The following is a 16,420-nucleotide window of genomic DNA, read 5'->3' as shown; positions in this document are numbered from 1 at the left end:
TGCACTCAATGTGTACGAGCTTGTCCAACAGATGTATTATAAATGATACCTTGGGATGGATGTAAAGCCAAGAAAATTGCTTCTGCGCCGAGAACCGAAGATTGTGTGGGTTGTAAGAGATGCGAATCCGCCTGCCCAAAAGATTTTTTAAGTATCCACGTTTATTTAGGGCCTGAAACAACGCAGCATAATTAGGCTGGAAAAATGATATCAGCCAATTTCATTATGGATTGTTTGAAAAAAGAAAATAAAAGATTATTTCGATTCCTATATAACTCTTATGTATCAGAATATGATTTTTTCTTGTTGTTTCTTCGTAAACAATCTTCTTGCTTACGATTAACATCTTCTGGAACCTTTCTGGAACGAATCCACTTTTCTAGGAAGATGGAACATTTTGGGGTAATGTACCCAGGGTTTTTTCAGAAAACCATATGGTTCTTTATGGATCCTCTTATGCATTATGCTCGATATCAAGGAAAGGCAATTCTTGCATCAAAAGGAACTCTTCTTTTGAAGAAGAAATGGAAATCTTACCTTGTCAATTTCTCGCAATATTTTTTCTCTTTTTGGACTCAACCGCAAAGGATCCGTATAAACCAATTAACAAACTCTTGCTTCGATTTTCTGGGGTACCTTTCAAGTGTACCAATAAATACCTTGTTAGTAAGGAATCAAATACTGGAGAATTCTTTTCTAATAGATACTCGAATGAAAAATTTCAATACTATAGTCCCCGCTACTCCCCTCATTGGATCCTTATCAAAAGCTCAATTTTGTACTGGATCGGGGCATCCTATTAGTAAACCCGTTTGGACCGATTTATCATATTGGGATATTCTTGATCGCTTTGGTCGGATATGTAGAAATCTTTTCCATTATCATAGTGGATCGTCGAAAAAACGGACTTTGTATCGACTAAAATATATACTTCGACTTTCATGTGCTAGAACTTTAGCTCGTAAACATAAAAGTACGGTACGAACTTTTATGCAACGATTGGGTTCGGTATTTTTAGAAGAATTTTTTACGGAAGAAGAGCAAGTTTTTTCTTTGATGTTCACCAAAACAACTCACTTTTCTTTCCATGGATCACACAGTGAGCGTAGGGGGCCCTTCGGGGGTCATGGAATGCTTTTCTTCTCCTCTTATTCCATATGGAATACAATGAGTTAAAATAAGAAGGAATAGGGGAATATTCGACCGTTTGCTCCAAAAAGAGGATTAAATCCTATTGAAAAAGAAATAATCTGAAATAGAAAGCACTTTTTTCAAATTCCATTCTTTATTTATATTTTATTCCAAAATTCCCCCGAAAATCCAATTTCATTTTTCAATGGGGTTAGATGATCTAGTTCTTAATATTATTACTTTACTTAACTGATAGATTCCACAACAAATCTCTTGATTTGGAATTAGGGACTCATGTCCCATCTGATGAATCAATTTTCTTTTACACTTCTGTATCTCACTCTATCTTGTTTTTTAGTATTATCTAAAATAACCGATGAATTATGAATTTTCCATAACTTAGGTAAGTGCTTTACCAACATATGTAGTGTAGTAAAAAAATAAATGGAATTTAACCCCTTCATGCTTACTATAACTAGTTATTTTGGTTTTCTACTGGTTGCTTTAACTATAACCCCAGCTCTATTTATTGGCTTGAACAAGATACGTCTTATTTGAAATGAATTGAATGAATAAGTCAGAAAAGAAAAATCTTTCTTTTGGATTCCTGGTATTCTACGACTCTTTTCCACACTAATTACCAATTCTTTTCTTGGTCATTGAGAATCGTGGATAATTTAGACTATTATTTAGAGATAGATCGTACCTCTTTTTTTATTCCCTTGAACAAATCGAAATGATTGAAGTTTTTCTATTTGGAATCGTCTTAGGCCTAATTCCTATTACTTTAGCGGGATTATTTGTGACTGCGTATTTGCAATACAGGTGTGGGGATCAGTTGGATCTTTGATTGAGTAATATTTCATTTTTGATTGACCTCCTCCAAACCAGAGAGGAGGTCAAATTGGAGTTGCAATTCTACTTTGTTTTTTTAAGTTATTTTACTCTGTTTCGACATAAGATAGATGGAATCACGCTCTGTAGGATTTGAACCTACGACATTGGGTTTTGGGCGGACTTCCTAAGGTTTTGGGCAGAATGGGAATTGCTATTCTTTCTACTTCTCAAGGTATAATGACAGATCGAGAAGCTCGACTAAACAGAATTGGGGGAGAAGTCTTATGTTATATATGGTAATGGCCTCGCCTATAGTACACGAATTATATCTCGAACTTCCTATTTTAGAAATTTAAATGGAAAAATAGGAGAAAAAAATATGACAGAAAAAAATAGGAGAGAAAAAAACCCGAGAGAAGCAAAAGTCACTTTCGAAGGTTTAGTTACGGAAGCCCTACCCAACGAAATGTTCCGCGTTTGCCTAGAGAATGACACCATCATCCTAGGCTATATTTTAGGAAAGATCCGATCCAGTTCTATACGAATACTGATGGGGGATAGGGTCAAAATTGAAGTAAGTCGTTATGATTCAAGCAAGGGACGTATAATTTATAGACTTCCCCATAAGGATTCGAAGCGTACCGAGGACTCGAAGTTTACTGAAGATTTGAAGGATACCAAAGATTCAAAGGATTAGGTTTTTCTATGGTAATAAATTCCAAGTTTCCAAATTTAAGTGAAGAGACTTATTTTTTCTCAAAGAGTAGATTCATAGTTTAAGAAAGGAATACCTAAATATGAAAATAAGAGCTTCCGTTCGTAAAATTTGTACAAAATGTTGACTGATTCGTAGGCGTGGATGTATTAGAGTCATTTGTTCCAATCTGAAGCATAAACAAAGACAGGGGTAATCTTTCAAAAAATGGGCTTTCCTTTCTAAAAAGTAAAAAAAAGTACCCGCAAAAATGTCCAAATTCCAAATAAAAAAATTAAAGTAAAAGATATATTTTACTCTGAAACGGATATCTTTGTATCTTTTTTTCTTTTTGTTGTTTCTAACTCATATTTATGAGATAATAAAATATGACAAAAGCTACACCAAAAATAGGTTCACGTAAGAGAGTGCGTATTGGTTTGCGTAGGAATGCCCGTTTTAGTTTACGGAAGAGTGCACGTAGAATAACGAAAGGGGTTATTCATGTTCAAGCCAGTTTCAACAATACCATTATAACTGTTACAAACCCGCAAGGTCGGGTGGTTTTCTGGTCCTCCTCAAGTACTTGTGGATTCAAAAGCTCAAGAAAAGCATCACCCTATGCTGGTCAAAGAACAGCAGCAGATGCTATTTGTACAGTGGGTTTGCAGCGAGCAGAAGTTATGGTAAAAGGTGTTGGTAGCGGAAGAGATGCCGCATTACGAGCCATTGCTAAAAGTGGTGTACGGTTAAGTTGTATACGCGATGTAACACCTATGCCGCATAATGGATGTCGAACTCCTAAAAAAAGACGTCTGTAAAAGAATTAAACCGCTTTCAAGAGAAATAAACGATTCAATGATCAAATAATAATACTAGTCTATTATGGTTCAAGAGGAGGTAACAGGATCCACCCAAACATTACAGTGGAAGTGTGTTGAATCAAGAGTAGATAGTAAACGTCTTTATTATGGTCGTTTCATTCTGTCCCCGCTTAGAAAAGGTCAAGCGGATACTGTCGGTATTGCCTTGCGAAGAGCTTTACTTGGAGAAATAGAAGGGACATGTATCACACGTGCAAAATTTTGGAACGTGCCACACGAATATTCTACAATAGTAGGTATTGAAGAATCCATACAAGAAATTTTACTAAATTTGAAAGAAATTGTATTGAGAAGTAATCTCTATGGAGTTAGAGACGCATCAATTTGTGTCAAAGGTCCTAGATATATAACCGCTCAAGATATAATCTTACCGCCTTCCGTAGAAATCGTTGATACGACACAACCTATAGCTAACTTGAGAGAGCCCATTGATTTCTGTATTGAGTTACAGATCAAGAGAGATCACGGATATCATACGGAACTCAGAAAGAACTCTCAAGATGGAAGTTATCCTATAGATGCTATATCCATGCCTGTTCAAAATGTGAATTATAGTATTTTTTTTCTTGTGGGAATGGAAATGAAAAACACGAGATACTTTTTCTAGAAATATGGACGAATGGAAGTTTAACCCCTAAAGAAGCGCATTTCTTCCTTTTCTACACGCAGAGGAAGAGGCACTAGTTTCGAAGAAAATAAGAACAGGTTTACTCCACCCCTTTTAACCTTTCAAAAAAGATTCACTAATCTAAAGAAAAACAAAAAAGGAATTCCATTGAATTATATTTTTATTGATCAATTAGAATTGCCTTCTAGAACGTATAATTGTCTCAAAAGGGCCCATATACATACACTATTGGACCTTTTGAGTAAGACTGAAGATCTTATGAGAATTGACAGTTTTCGTATGGAAGATGGAAAACTTCTATGGGACACTCTAGAGAAGCATCTTCCAATTGATTTACCTAAGAACAAGTTCTCGCTTTAAATCCATTGCAATTTTTTCCTCTTCTTCTTTTGCGAGTTGGAATAAAAATTCGAGTTAGAATAAAAAGAAAAAAAGAAAACAATTTTGCATCTTAGGCACAATCTATATTTTCGCGAAATGGATCATAATAAAATAGATTTTAGGTATCTAGGGAAGATTCACTTGGAAGTAACTATTTCCTAGATACCCATGCGGGGGACTTCACGGTTGAATGAATCAACCCAAAAAATCCCTAAAAAAGACCTAAAGTTAAGGATTTATCAATGGGTAATGTTGCTCCAATACCTAACCAAAGAGCTACTACAGTACCGATTAAAAAAATGGTCGTAGCTACTGGGCGATGAAATGGATTTCGGAATTTATTGACATTCTCTAGAAAGGGTACTGTCAATAAGCCCGTTGGCACAGAAACCATTATTGACGGCTCGAGAACCACTAAACCTACATTACATGCAATAGTACCTAGAATTACAACTGGAAAAATGTATAAAAGATCGTTGGGCCACGTGGGTTCCCCATAATAATTATGTCCCATCCCTTTAGCTAATGTTGCTCTTAACACAGGATCATTTAAGTCAGGTTTCTTTGTTATTGGGATAGGTGAATTCTTTAGGATCCATCCCCCAAAGGAACCGGACATGAGAATTTTTCATCATCTGGCTCGAGCAAGAATGAAAGAAATAATACTGTGGAGGTTCCACAATAGAATAGGTGAAGTTGCGCCTATAACTACTCATTGAAAAGAATCCTATTCTTATGCGTAAATGCTCAATATCCAAGTGGGCTTACAAATTTGATCATGATCAATTGCTTTGTGGATTGTCTCTTGATTAGTTGGTGTTTATCCCCTCAATATCGCAAGTTTCTTACGTCCAAACAAAGTATTTACTTGTTACTAATAAAAAATCAAAAAGTTTAGCCTACCTTCTTCCTTAGATCCCTTCTTTTACTCCGATAGTATTGCGGATCGAAATCGATGCAAAGAAAATGAATGCATTTCCATAATATAATAAAAAGTAAGTGTAATAAATATAGAATTGGATCATATCACATGACTTATTCCATTTATACTATACGGGATCTTACAGAGCCTGTTCATGGATGACATGGTTGGGGTATGATCATAGAAAATATTCTCCTCGAGTGAACCAGCCTATCCTTCCTAGATAAGGGACTTACATGTTGATTGGATGCGGAGACGCCTTTTGTCGTAAATTCGAATGTGGCAGATCCAATTCTCTATATGCATGGCCAAATCAATAATTCAAGTCACACACTCCCATAATCCGCCTTATTTTCTTTCGTAAAATTCACTTCAACTATTTGTATCAAAATACTTCAGAGTTGAAGAGAAGTATCCAAATGACATGTCTTATTTTACAATAACCCATGTTTGTAGCAATGAAATACCACAACCTACCCGATATGATATATGAAAATTAGAATTCTCTATGATATGCCTTCCCTATAAAGGACCTGAAATACCTTGCTTACGTATCATTGGAAAGTGCATTAACATAAATACGGCAGTAAGCAGAGGCAGTACAAAGGTATGTAAACTATAAAAATGAGTCAAAGTGGATTGGCCCACACTAGCACTTCCACGTAATAACTCCACTAAAGGGAATCCTATTACCGGAATCGCTTCAGGTACACCTGTCACAATATTGATTGCCCAATAACCAATTTGATCCCAAGGCAAAGAATAACCAGTTACACCAAATGATGCAGTCAATCCAGCCAAAACCACACCTATGACCCAAGTTAATTCACGAGGTTTTTTAAATCAGACCTGCTTTTGACATATCTATCCTATCCCTATTTGGGTACCATAAGCACCTCTTTGGGCTTCTATTGAATCGAGAAATTGGATTGTACATCTTTTTGATTTTGATATCGATTTTGATACATATAAGAAGTCCTACGGATAATGCAAATCGAAGCTATTTGATGTCTGACTCAGGCCTATATGACCGATCGATCGAAATACTCCAAGACTCCACCTTTGTCATATATTCCATATATCACATTCGATAGATATCATATTCATGGAATACGATTCACTTTCAAGATGCCTTGGTGGTGAAATGGTAGACACGCAAGACTCAAAATCTCGTGTTAAAGAGAGTGGAGGTTCGAGTCCTCTTCAAGGCATAATATGGAGAATGCTCATTGAATGAGCATTCCCTGTAGAAGTATTCCGGAAATCCGTGCATAGCGCTCTCCTCTATCTTCTGAGGTACTTAACCATCTCCCTGAGAAAAGTAGACAGTAAAAGCCAAAATAGACTAAATAAATATAGCCTGAACGATCCTAAAAACCCCTCGAAGGAGATAATAAAGAACCTAAAGCAAACGGTATCCTACTGCAAGGGTGGTCTTAAGAATCCAAAAGAGGTTGCTCAGAAGAGATAGATGTATCCCAACCTCTATTGCTCTCTCGTAAAGCCTTTTTTTACGCGACAGGAAAAAGTGACTACGAATTCCCCTTTTTGTTTGCGAATCCCTGTTTGTATCCTTTGAGCACACGCCCATAAGTAGCGATCAAGGAAATCGACCAAACGATCCCAATACCATGAAAGAGAAACTTCCCAGATCCAGGGAAGCTTATCATGATCTTCACCAACTTGGATTTAGTTCTCTCACGAAAATCGCGAGTTGCAGAGATGAGAACCATGAATAGCAAGATCCCGAATAAGAAAACAGAAACCGAGGAAACCACAAGAGTGAAGACTAGTAGAGTCTCGTCTTTTGTCATTCTTTGCTCCTTTTTCACTCAATGATTCATTCGAATTTCCCAACCAAAAATTCTATATGTCTCTTAATATATCTATATATATAGAATATGATATCTAATATGACACCCGATTTGTCAAAGGGATTCGATTGGTGACTTACCCATTTTATGTAGCAATCCCTGATCAAAGAGAGAACAATATCCATTTCAAAACATTTCTAACAGATTCCTTGGTTCGGACCGACGAAGTAATGGCACTCGATTATTATCAACCCGACTGCAATCTTTTTCTGTCGGTAAGGATTGCACCAGAGCACCTTCTATTTCTAATAGGCCATGAACTATAGATAGAGAAGAATCATTCTGAGCGAGTCCCCACTTTTTCATCGGTTCCGGGGGAAGACCAAAGATCTTGCGCGACTAGTCCGCTAGAAAAACTCAAAAGAGAAAGAGGTCTCGTTAATCTCTTCATGCTCGTTCCAAGTTCGAAGTACCGTTTGGCAAAAGAAAAACCCGCTTCCTGACACAATTGCCTCTTTATATAGATAGGTATAGGATCTATGAGGTTATTACTTAGAAGTCTATTTTGTACAAGATCCCCTCCTTGCAATAGGACTTACAACCTCTACCTATCTTATCCAAAATTCACAAATAAATTGGTTTAGGACTGGTAAATCGTATTAATAAGAGCGTAAAGGCTTTCATTCTAGAAATTTTTCTAAAATACAAAATTCTTTGTATTTATTGATGAAATTCTGATGTTCCTAAATTCTATGGACTCTCCCAATCTCGACGATTCGTGAGAAAATAACTATTATTCTTTTAAGTTAACTATTATTTCAAGTTAGCCGCCATGGTGAAATTGGTAGACACGCTGCTCTTAGGAAGCAGTGCTCAAGCATCTCGGTTCGAGTCCGAGTGGCGGCATTCTCGAAAAAGAATACAATAGATTAGAAAATGGATTCCATTCAAAATTTCCAATTTTGTAATGGGACCTTCTCCTTATGCTATTTGCAACTTTAGAACATATACTAACTCATATCTCTTTCTCAACCATTTCAATTGTGATTATGATTCATTTGATAACCCTATTAGTTCGTGAACTTAAGGGATTACATGATTCGTTAGAAAAAGGAATGATAGCTACTTTTTTCTCTATAACAGGATTGTTAGTTTCTCGTTGGATTTCTTCGGGACATTTTCCAGTAAGTAATTTATATGAGTCATTGATATTCCTTTCATGGGCTCTGTATATTCTTCATACTATTCCTAAGATACGGAACTCTAAAAATGATTTAAGCACAATAACTACGCCAAGTACTATTTTAACGCAAGGCTTTGCCACGTCGGGTCTTTTAACTGAAATGCATCAATCTATAATATTAGTACCTGCTCTACAATCTCAGTGGTTAATGATGCACGTCAGTATGATGTTACCAAGCTATGCAACTCTTTTGTGTGGATCCTTATTATCCGCCGCCCTTCTAATCATTACATTTCAAAACAATTTCGATTTCTTTTCAAATTATAAAAAAATGTTTTACTTAAAACATTTTTCTTTAGTGAGATTGAATATTTCTATGCAAAAAGAAGTGCTTTAAAAAACACCTCTTTTCCTGCATTTCCAAATTATTACAAATATCAATTAACTGGGTGTTTGGATTCTTGGAGTTATCGTGTCATTAGTCTAGGGTTTACCCTTTTAACCATAGGTATTCTTTGTGGAGCAGTATGGGCTAATGAGGCGTGGGGATCCTATTGGAATTGGGATCCTAAGGAAACTTGGGCATTTGTTACCTGGACCATATTTGCAATTTATTTACATAGTAGAACAAATCCATATTGGAAGGGTACGAATTCAGCACTTGTAGCTTCGATAGGATTTCTTATAATTTGGATCTGCTATTTTGGTATCAATCTGTTAGGAATAGGTTTTACATAGTTATGGTTCATTTACATTATCATCTAAATGATTACATAACATAAAACTTTCATTTAATAAAATGAAGGTTTTTTTCCATTTTTGTTTGATTTGAGAACCCCTTGAACGTCTTTTCAAAGGGTTCTCAAAAGTTTGAGATAGATCTAATTAGACTTTTTTACTTTTTCTAAATTTTTTGGCTTTTCAACTATGGAATATGGAGCGGATTAGTTAAAAAAAAGAAAATCCTATTTAGGATAATAATTGGATAAGAGAGCCTCTACCCTGTCAACGGATAGCGAGAGAACAAAACCGATAGCTACATAAACACATATTACATTTTGCCCTTTTTTGATTGAGAATTGTATCTGTGGCTACTGCTATTTTGCCAGTCTGTCTGTCCCCAATAATTAACTCTCGCTGACCGCGCCCTATCGGGATCATCGAATCGATAGCAATAAGCCCTGTTTGAAGGGGTTCATATACAGAACGCCTGGAAATTATACCCGGAGCAGGAGATTCAATTAAGAGAGATTCCGAAGCGACAATTTCGCCTCTCCCATCAATAGATTTAGCGAGAGCATTTATAACACGACCCAAGTAAGCCTCACTCACGGGTATCTGAGCAATTCTTCCTGTTGCTTTTACAAAACTTCCCTCTTGTATCATCAACCCATCGCCCATTAATACAATCCCAACATTTTTGGATTCCAAATTCAGAGCAATACCTCTAGTCCCTTCTGCAAATTCGACTAATTCACCTGACATTATTTCACCAAGACCTATAATACGAGCAATCCCATCCCCCACTTGAACTATTCTAAATGAAAGTAGAAGTTCAAGGCCTAATAAATTTAATTATCTATTCCATTCCATGGCCCCGAGAATGCCAATACTAGCACGAATCGTACGGAAAATGTAACTCGGTATTCAAACAACTATTCAAAGTTCCTAGACCTCCTTGTACGGCTTGTTGAAAAACCCGTTGTCAGACCTGATTCATCGCCCTTTGTTTTTCAAAATAAAGGGTTTCATTTTTAGACTTTTCTAATTGTTCCAAACTAATAGAAGTAGCATTAATCAAATTTTCTTTTCCTCGTTCTATCTCAGAGTATCCATTCATTCGATACTCATCTGCTTCTAGTTCGACTTTCTGTAATCGAAGCCGAGCTTTCTCGAGTTGTTCAAGGGTCCCTCTACGCAATTCTTCCGAGTTTCGAATAGTACTTAAGATCCTCTGTTTTCGATTATCTAATAAATCTTTTAATGAAAGTAGATTATCTTGCTATTAAGTTTACAACTTTTATGATCTCTTCCCGAACCAAACATGAATCTTTCGATTCATTTGGCTCTCACGCTCCTTTTTTTCTTTTTTGCTATGTATTATGGCTATTTCCATATCTTTTTTTTATGTAATGAGCCTATCCTCTATCCTCTCTTTTCTGTTTGTATTTCAATATACCAAATTTATATAAGACTAGATAAATATTAAGAGGACTCTTCTGACTAGATAAAAATCTATCATGGTCAGCAAAGTTGTTTCTTTATTTGTGTTTGCTCTATTAGTTAATAATTTCAATTTCATTAAGAAAAACTAACTAAATAAATGGAAAATGAATATGGATAGAATTCCTTTTATTTTTCTTCAAATCTAAAAAATTTCTCTTTTTTTTTATACATAGGTCGTCGATTCGGCATTGGAAAAAGGGCAGGGTGCCCTTCTAGTAAATAGTTCAAACCATTTTATCGATATGAGTGTTCTATATCAGATAAATTCTACACTAGATATTTCCCATTTAAAGCATTTCGATACTAATACTAATATAGTTGTAGAAAGAGTACCCCTTTTTGCCTGGACTTCAAGCAGTTTAGCTTTAACCGTGTTAATGGTCTCACATTATTGGTCTATAGAGAATCAAAGTAAATTTACCAATGAGTCGCGAAATGCTATGGTTCTTCCATATGATTTCTGAAGTTATTCAGAAGTAATTCATCGAGATTGTGCACCTTTTCTTATTTATCTTTATCCAAAAATAAAAAATATTCTAAAGTGCAGCCGGATAGATCCAATCTATTCTTGAAATAGACAACTCGCACACACTCCCTTTCCAAAAAAAATCAATACACCAACCACTACAGTTAGATTTATTAGATTTGTTGCTAAAATATCGGTATTAAGCCCAAAACTCCCAGTGAATGGCCAGTGAGCTAAAAAAACGAAAGAATGGGTTACATTTTTCATATGCTCTCCTCTTATAGATACGACGAACAAAGAAGAAAGTTTTTCGATCACTTACTTCGCTTGCCCTTTTTTGATCGGTTTTTTTAATGCAATTTTTTTAATGCAAATAGATTCAATCTAATAATTCCTTTTGGATTAAGTCTTAGGTATCGTTTGACCTGTGAAAGATCTCCTTTGTTGAAATGTTCCCAAAATTCCTAAAATAAAAGGAAAAGGACTTTCCGCCCTTCCTGGGGTTCCTGGGATATTGTTTATCCCGATAAATAAAAAATTCCCAGAATAATATAATAAATAGGAGTAAATTATTGATATAGTTGGAATTACAGAAGCAAATACCAATTTATTAAAAAAAGAAAAAAGTATCTAATCTAAAGGACTCTTTTTCTTTTTTAGGATTAAACAAAAGGGTTCGCAATGATCAAGGATTGAATAGATGATGAATTCAAAGATTTTGAATTCGAACCATTAAGATCCTTAACTTATTCACTACTGAGTTTTGTAAAAACCTTTTCAAAATCTTTTTCACTCAAAACACCAAAGAGAAAGAAAAGGAAAAAGAATTATAATGCATTTACCTAGCTCCTAACAAAACTTAGCATGCAATGCACAGAAAATAATAACCTATATTGATTGATTGATTAAGAAAATAGGTTTTAAACCTATACTACTAGTGAAGCTATTCAATACTCTTGGAAAATTTTAGAAATTTGAGAAATTTGAAAATCAGGGTGTTACAGTACCAAAGGGGTGCAAACCCACTAGACCCTGACAGGCATAGCTAACAGAACAAAGGGGGATAAATTTCCCTCCCACGTGACCCAAACACGTATGGTAAAAGAAAGTCATTACCCTATAGTCTCATCTAAGTTATGATTGATAAGTCACTTATGAAGATCATGCTAATATTAAGTAAAAGCCCACTCTGCGTGGCACGGTAAATAGTATGGAATCCACAACTGTTCATTGCAGAGGCAGCAACTTCTGGCACGCTGTCGCTAGGTTTTGAACGGATTACCTCCGGAGTCGGGCAGCAGCTAAAGGCCGAGGTGGTCAAGGACCACCTCTCCCATCTAGCCTTCGGCTTCACCTCCGACACAAAGTCACCAGGCTCTGGACGGATTACTTTCAAAGCCGGGGAATAGCCAAGGGCCGAGGGGTTGAGGACCACCTCTCCCGTCTAGCCTTCAGCTTCGCCTCTAACACGCTGTCGCCAGGCTCCGGACGGATTACCTCCGGAGCTAGGCAGTGGCTAAGGGCCGAGGGGGTCGAGGACCACCTCTCGCATCTAGCTTTCGTCTTTGCCTCTGACACACCATCGCCAGGCTAAGAACCCGAAGGGTAGCGAACAACCTCCGAAGCTTGTCCCCAAAGGCTCCAAATGGACTTCATTGGGTCAAAAATCTGGAACAAATTTGGAAGGAGGCCCTTCCCATGCCGAGCTCGAGGAGTACGCAATGACCGAGAACGACGAGGTCGCCACTGCTTCACCCTGCCCTCCTTAGTTACACTACGTGTCTACCACTACCAGATTCCCGAGGCTACCTCTCCCCATGAAGGAAAGAAGCCGGCTATGACTTATGCGAAGGCTCAGTACCTCGGTCATCCGAAAAACTAGCCATCGCCTACGGAAGGGACGAAGAAGTGTGGCATGAAGGCACACAGACATGCGGTCACCTGCTCGAAGGATCCCCTTATACTTCGGTCCAGAAAGAGATACAATCGCCCCCCAAGGTCTAAACTATATTATTAACAACTTGCATCTGGAGGACGCGTACAAAGAAGCAACAGTACAAAGGTCGTTACAGAGGAGATAGACCCCAAAAGAGAAAACCAAGGGGACAAAGAGTACAAGGTGGCAAAAAGGCAACTATGACCCGCAGCAGGTCCATAGTCGAACAGCAAGACAAGGATGTCCACGAAGCACCCCCGAAGGCCGCCTTCACATCCTACGGATCCAAGCAAGGGCCGCACATGGAGCGGCATATGCACCTCATCCATGGCCTGTCGCTGCGGAAGCTGATGCAGTAGCCAGCCCTCGAGCTGCCAAAAGATGAAGAAGAAACTAAAGGAGCCACCATTGGGGCCTCCTCCCCTTCTTCCTGGCCTCCTCCCTTCCCACCAAAGCCTACTCATCCTCGTCGCTCTCCCTTTGCAGGAGATCCTAGTCGATCTCCTCTTCATCATCAGAAATATTGATGATCTCGATAGGCATGGTCTCCTTAACTGGGGGTTGAGCAAGAGTGGCAAGCTGTAGGGATGGAAGCGGGATGACCCCTAGCACCACCGCCAGTAGCCAAGATGGCCCAACCCTAGTAGAGGTAGTCGAGATCATCGATATTTCCAAAGAGGATGAGGAAGAAGATGTTGCCATATTCAAAGTCAAGGTTGAGTGCTCGCTCGTGGGGTAATGGTAAATCCACCCGGGTGACCCCAGCTTTATATCCGGGCCAAGCAGCCAAGAATGCCCAGGATATGAAGCGGAACCACGCGGCATCTCTCCATGGCATCCCTCATTAATCTCGTGGGGCCCGTGGTCATATCCCGGTCATTCCACCAACACATGGCAACATCACACAGTAATGCCTCATTTTCTTGCTCAAACATCCCATCACATTAATGACCTAGACTCCTTTCGGCGCATGCAAGGGGTGTGGGCACAAGACCCTAAATGAACCCACGCATTATCCAATCAGAATGCGCCACTGACACATCCCATCCTACCGTCCTCAAACAAGCGAACATGTGGAGTCCCTCGATACCACACGTAATCCTCCACTCTGACAAACTCAAATGGCAAGAAGACCCATCACCAAAGAAGTCCAGAGAATCTAAATCAGCCTCGGCATGGACCCCGAAGTGCATCACCTCCACCGACACCCCTCCAGCCTCAGGTCCCGATACCACATACACCAACTCCAATAGGCTCTGGAGCATGCCTCCTCTGCCAATACCTCTTCGGTTTTTTAATTCGACGCCAGCAGCACCTCCAACCTAGGCATAAACCCTCAGGCATGTCGCCACCTCCAATGCACCATCAGCCTTGAGCTTAACCATCAACGCCCACGGTTCCTGCCAAAAAACTTCTCAGGGACAGGGAATTGCCTTCGGGCATTCTTGTTACTAGCCCAGGCTGGTGTTGGCTTTCCTGTACATCCTCTCACCCCTCTGAACGTCGGGGCCAGAGAATGATGGGATACTATTGGGGAAAATAGACCATCCTGAGGATAATGGTTGATGATCGCTATCAAAGATCCCTCTAGAGCCTTCGATCTTCGGACCCTCAACAGGAGGCCTGACTTCCGGAGACTGCGGACCCTTTCAGGCCACCTCTTCGGTATGTACGTGGCCTTCTATAGACTTGAAGCTATAGCAAGTGCCTCCAGAGCCTTCGGCCTCCGAACACTTAGTAGGAGGCCTGGACCCCGGAGGCTGCGGACCCCTTGGGCCACCCCTCTGGTGCCCATACGGCCTCCCAAAGCCTAAAGATGCAATCGATCTACGGAGATAATATCAGGACAGAAAGGGCACTCCCCTGTAGCCAACTTGACACCCCAGTGCGATGAAAGTTGTCCTGACACCCTCGGTAGAGTGGCGTCGGGCCATAATTGGCGACCAGCTCACCCCTTAGGGGGCAGGCACCACAATAGTTACCACGGTAGAAATTTTATCTTCTATGTAGGGTAAAAAGTAGTTAACCAGGACAAGGCCTAGTAATTCGGCTAGGTCCTAGATATGTGTACATCGTGGTAACTTGTACACTAAGCTACGTGCCACCCTATAAATAGGGGGTCATGTTCATATGGGAAAGGAGGAGGTCACAAGGAGAACACTTAAGGCAACACGCAGGACACAGAGGTGCCCAAGAACTAAACCACGTTGTGATACTCCCCCTTAGACTGACCCATTTTTCTACTATCGATACATTTGTGGTGTCCTTCTTCTCAAACTTTGTCTCCAAGCTTGAGTCTCCTCCTTAGAAGAAACTCTCACCGTACTTGTTGGGGCAAGGTGATCTCTTGCTCCAACACCACCATTGTTAGGGAATGTGCCACATCATGAAGGATTGCCCAAATTAGCAAGTGTATATTGCAACAGAAGACGATGATTATCTAAGTGCTAGTGATGTTGAGAATGATTATGCTCTTGCAGCTAACCATGCATGTGATGAGAATGAACATGAGATGTACAACAATAGCAAAGAAGTATTGGGTGTTGCTGCAACAGAGAATTATAGGACCGTCATTATTGATGGAGAGAGCTGCAAAAATTTGGTGAGTTCAGATTTGATCAAGAAGCTTGGCTTACCAACAAGATTACATCCTCATCCATACTATATCCAATGGTTCAACAGTAGCGGTAAGGTGATGGTCAACGCAAACATCTAGTGCGCATTTTTCTATTGGTTCGTACCATGATTTTGCTGGTTTTCAAGTAGTGCTCATGCAAACATGTTCCCCTTTATTAGGATGAACATGGGAGTTTGATACAAATGCGACACATCATGGTAGAAGCAATAAGTACACCCTCACACATAAAGGAAAAAAATTACTGAAATTCTAAAATTTGATAAGGAGATAGATGAAAATGAGAAAAGAGAGCATGGTCATGAATCTGAAAATCAGCAACTAGCAAAATATGTTTTTCCACCCAAAAAAGAGAAAATGACGCCTAGTTCTAAGTCTGATGGAATTAAATTGAAAGGGTGTGTTTGGCTTGCCACTAAATCTGGCCTTGCTAAAATTTATGATAATAAGCTGTCATGCTATGTTGTGATATACAAGGATGCTTTATTTTCAATTGAGGATATATTTAGCTCTTTTCCTCCTGCCATTACTAACCTTCTGCAGGAGTATATGGATGTATTTCTAGCTGAGATATCCCTAGGATTACCAACTACTCGAAAGATATTGCCTCAAATAAATAAAGCATCTTTGCATATCACAACATTAGTCCCTGTGTTGTTTCCATTATTTTTGTTCCTATATGC

The 16,420-nt window shown here is 38.9% G+C and overlaps 1 protein-coding gene and 1 non-coding gene across 2 annotated transcripts in view; both read left to right on the top strand.

The window, feature by feature from the left end:
* The first annotated feature begins 225 nt into the window (after positions 1 to 225).
* Positions 226 to 16,420, top strand: part of LOC133905972 (maturase K-like) — a 73,907-nt gene continuing 57,712 nt past the window's right edge. The window contains exon 1 of the mRNA XM_062347792.1: positions 226 to 1,105. Within this exon, the coding sequence (XP_062203776.1) occupies positions 226 to 1,105 (880 nt within the window). The remainder of the gene's footprint in view (positions 1,106 to 16,420) is intronic.
* Positions 8,118 to 8,197, top strand: TRNAL-UAG (transfer RNA leucine (anticodon UAG)). Its single transcript has one exon. It is a non-coding gene; the product is annotated as a tRNA-Leu (tRNA).

The sequence above is a fragment of the Phragmites australis genome, chromosome 23 (genome assembly GCF_958298935.1).
Source record: "Phragmites australis chromosome 23, lpPhrAust1.1, whole genome shotgun sequence".
In the NCBI taxonomy this organism is placed as follows: Eukaryota; Viridiplantae; Streptophyta; class Magnoliopsida; order Poales; family Poaceae; genus Phragmites; species Phragmites australis.
The sequence above is the reverse complement of the archived record's forward strand: the minus strand, read 5'-3'. Positions and strand labels throughout refer to the sequence as shown.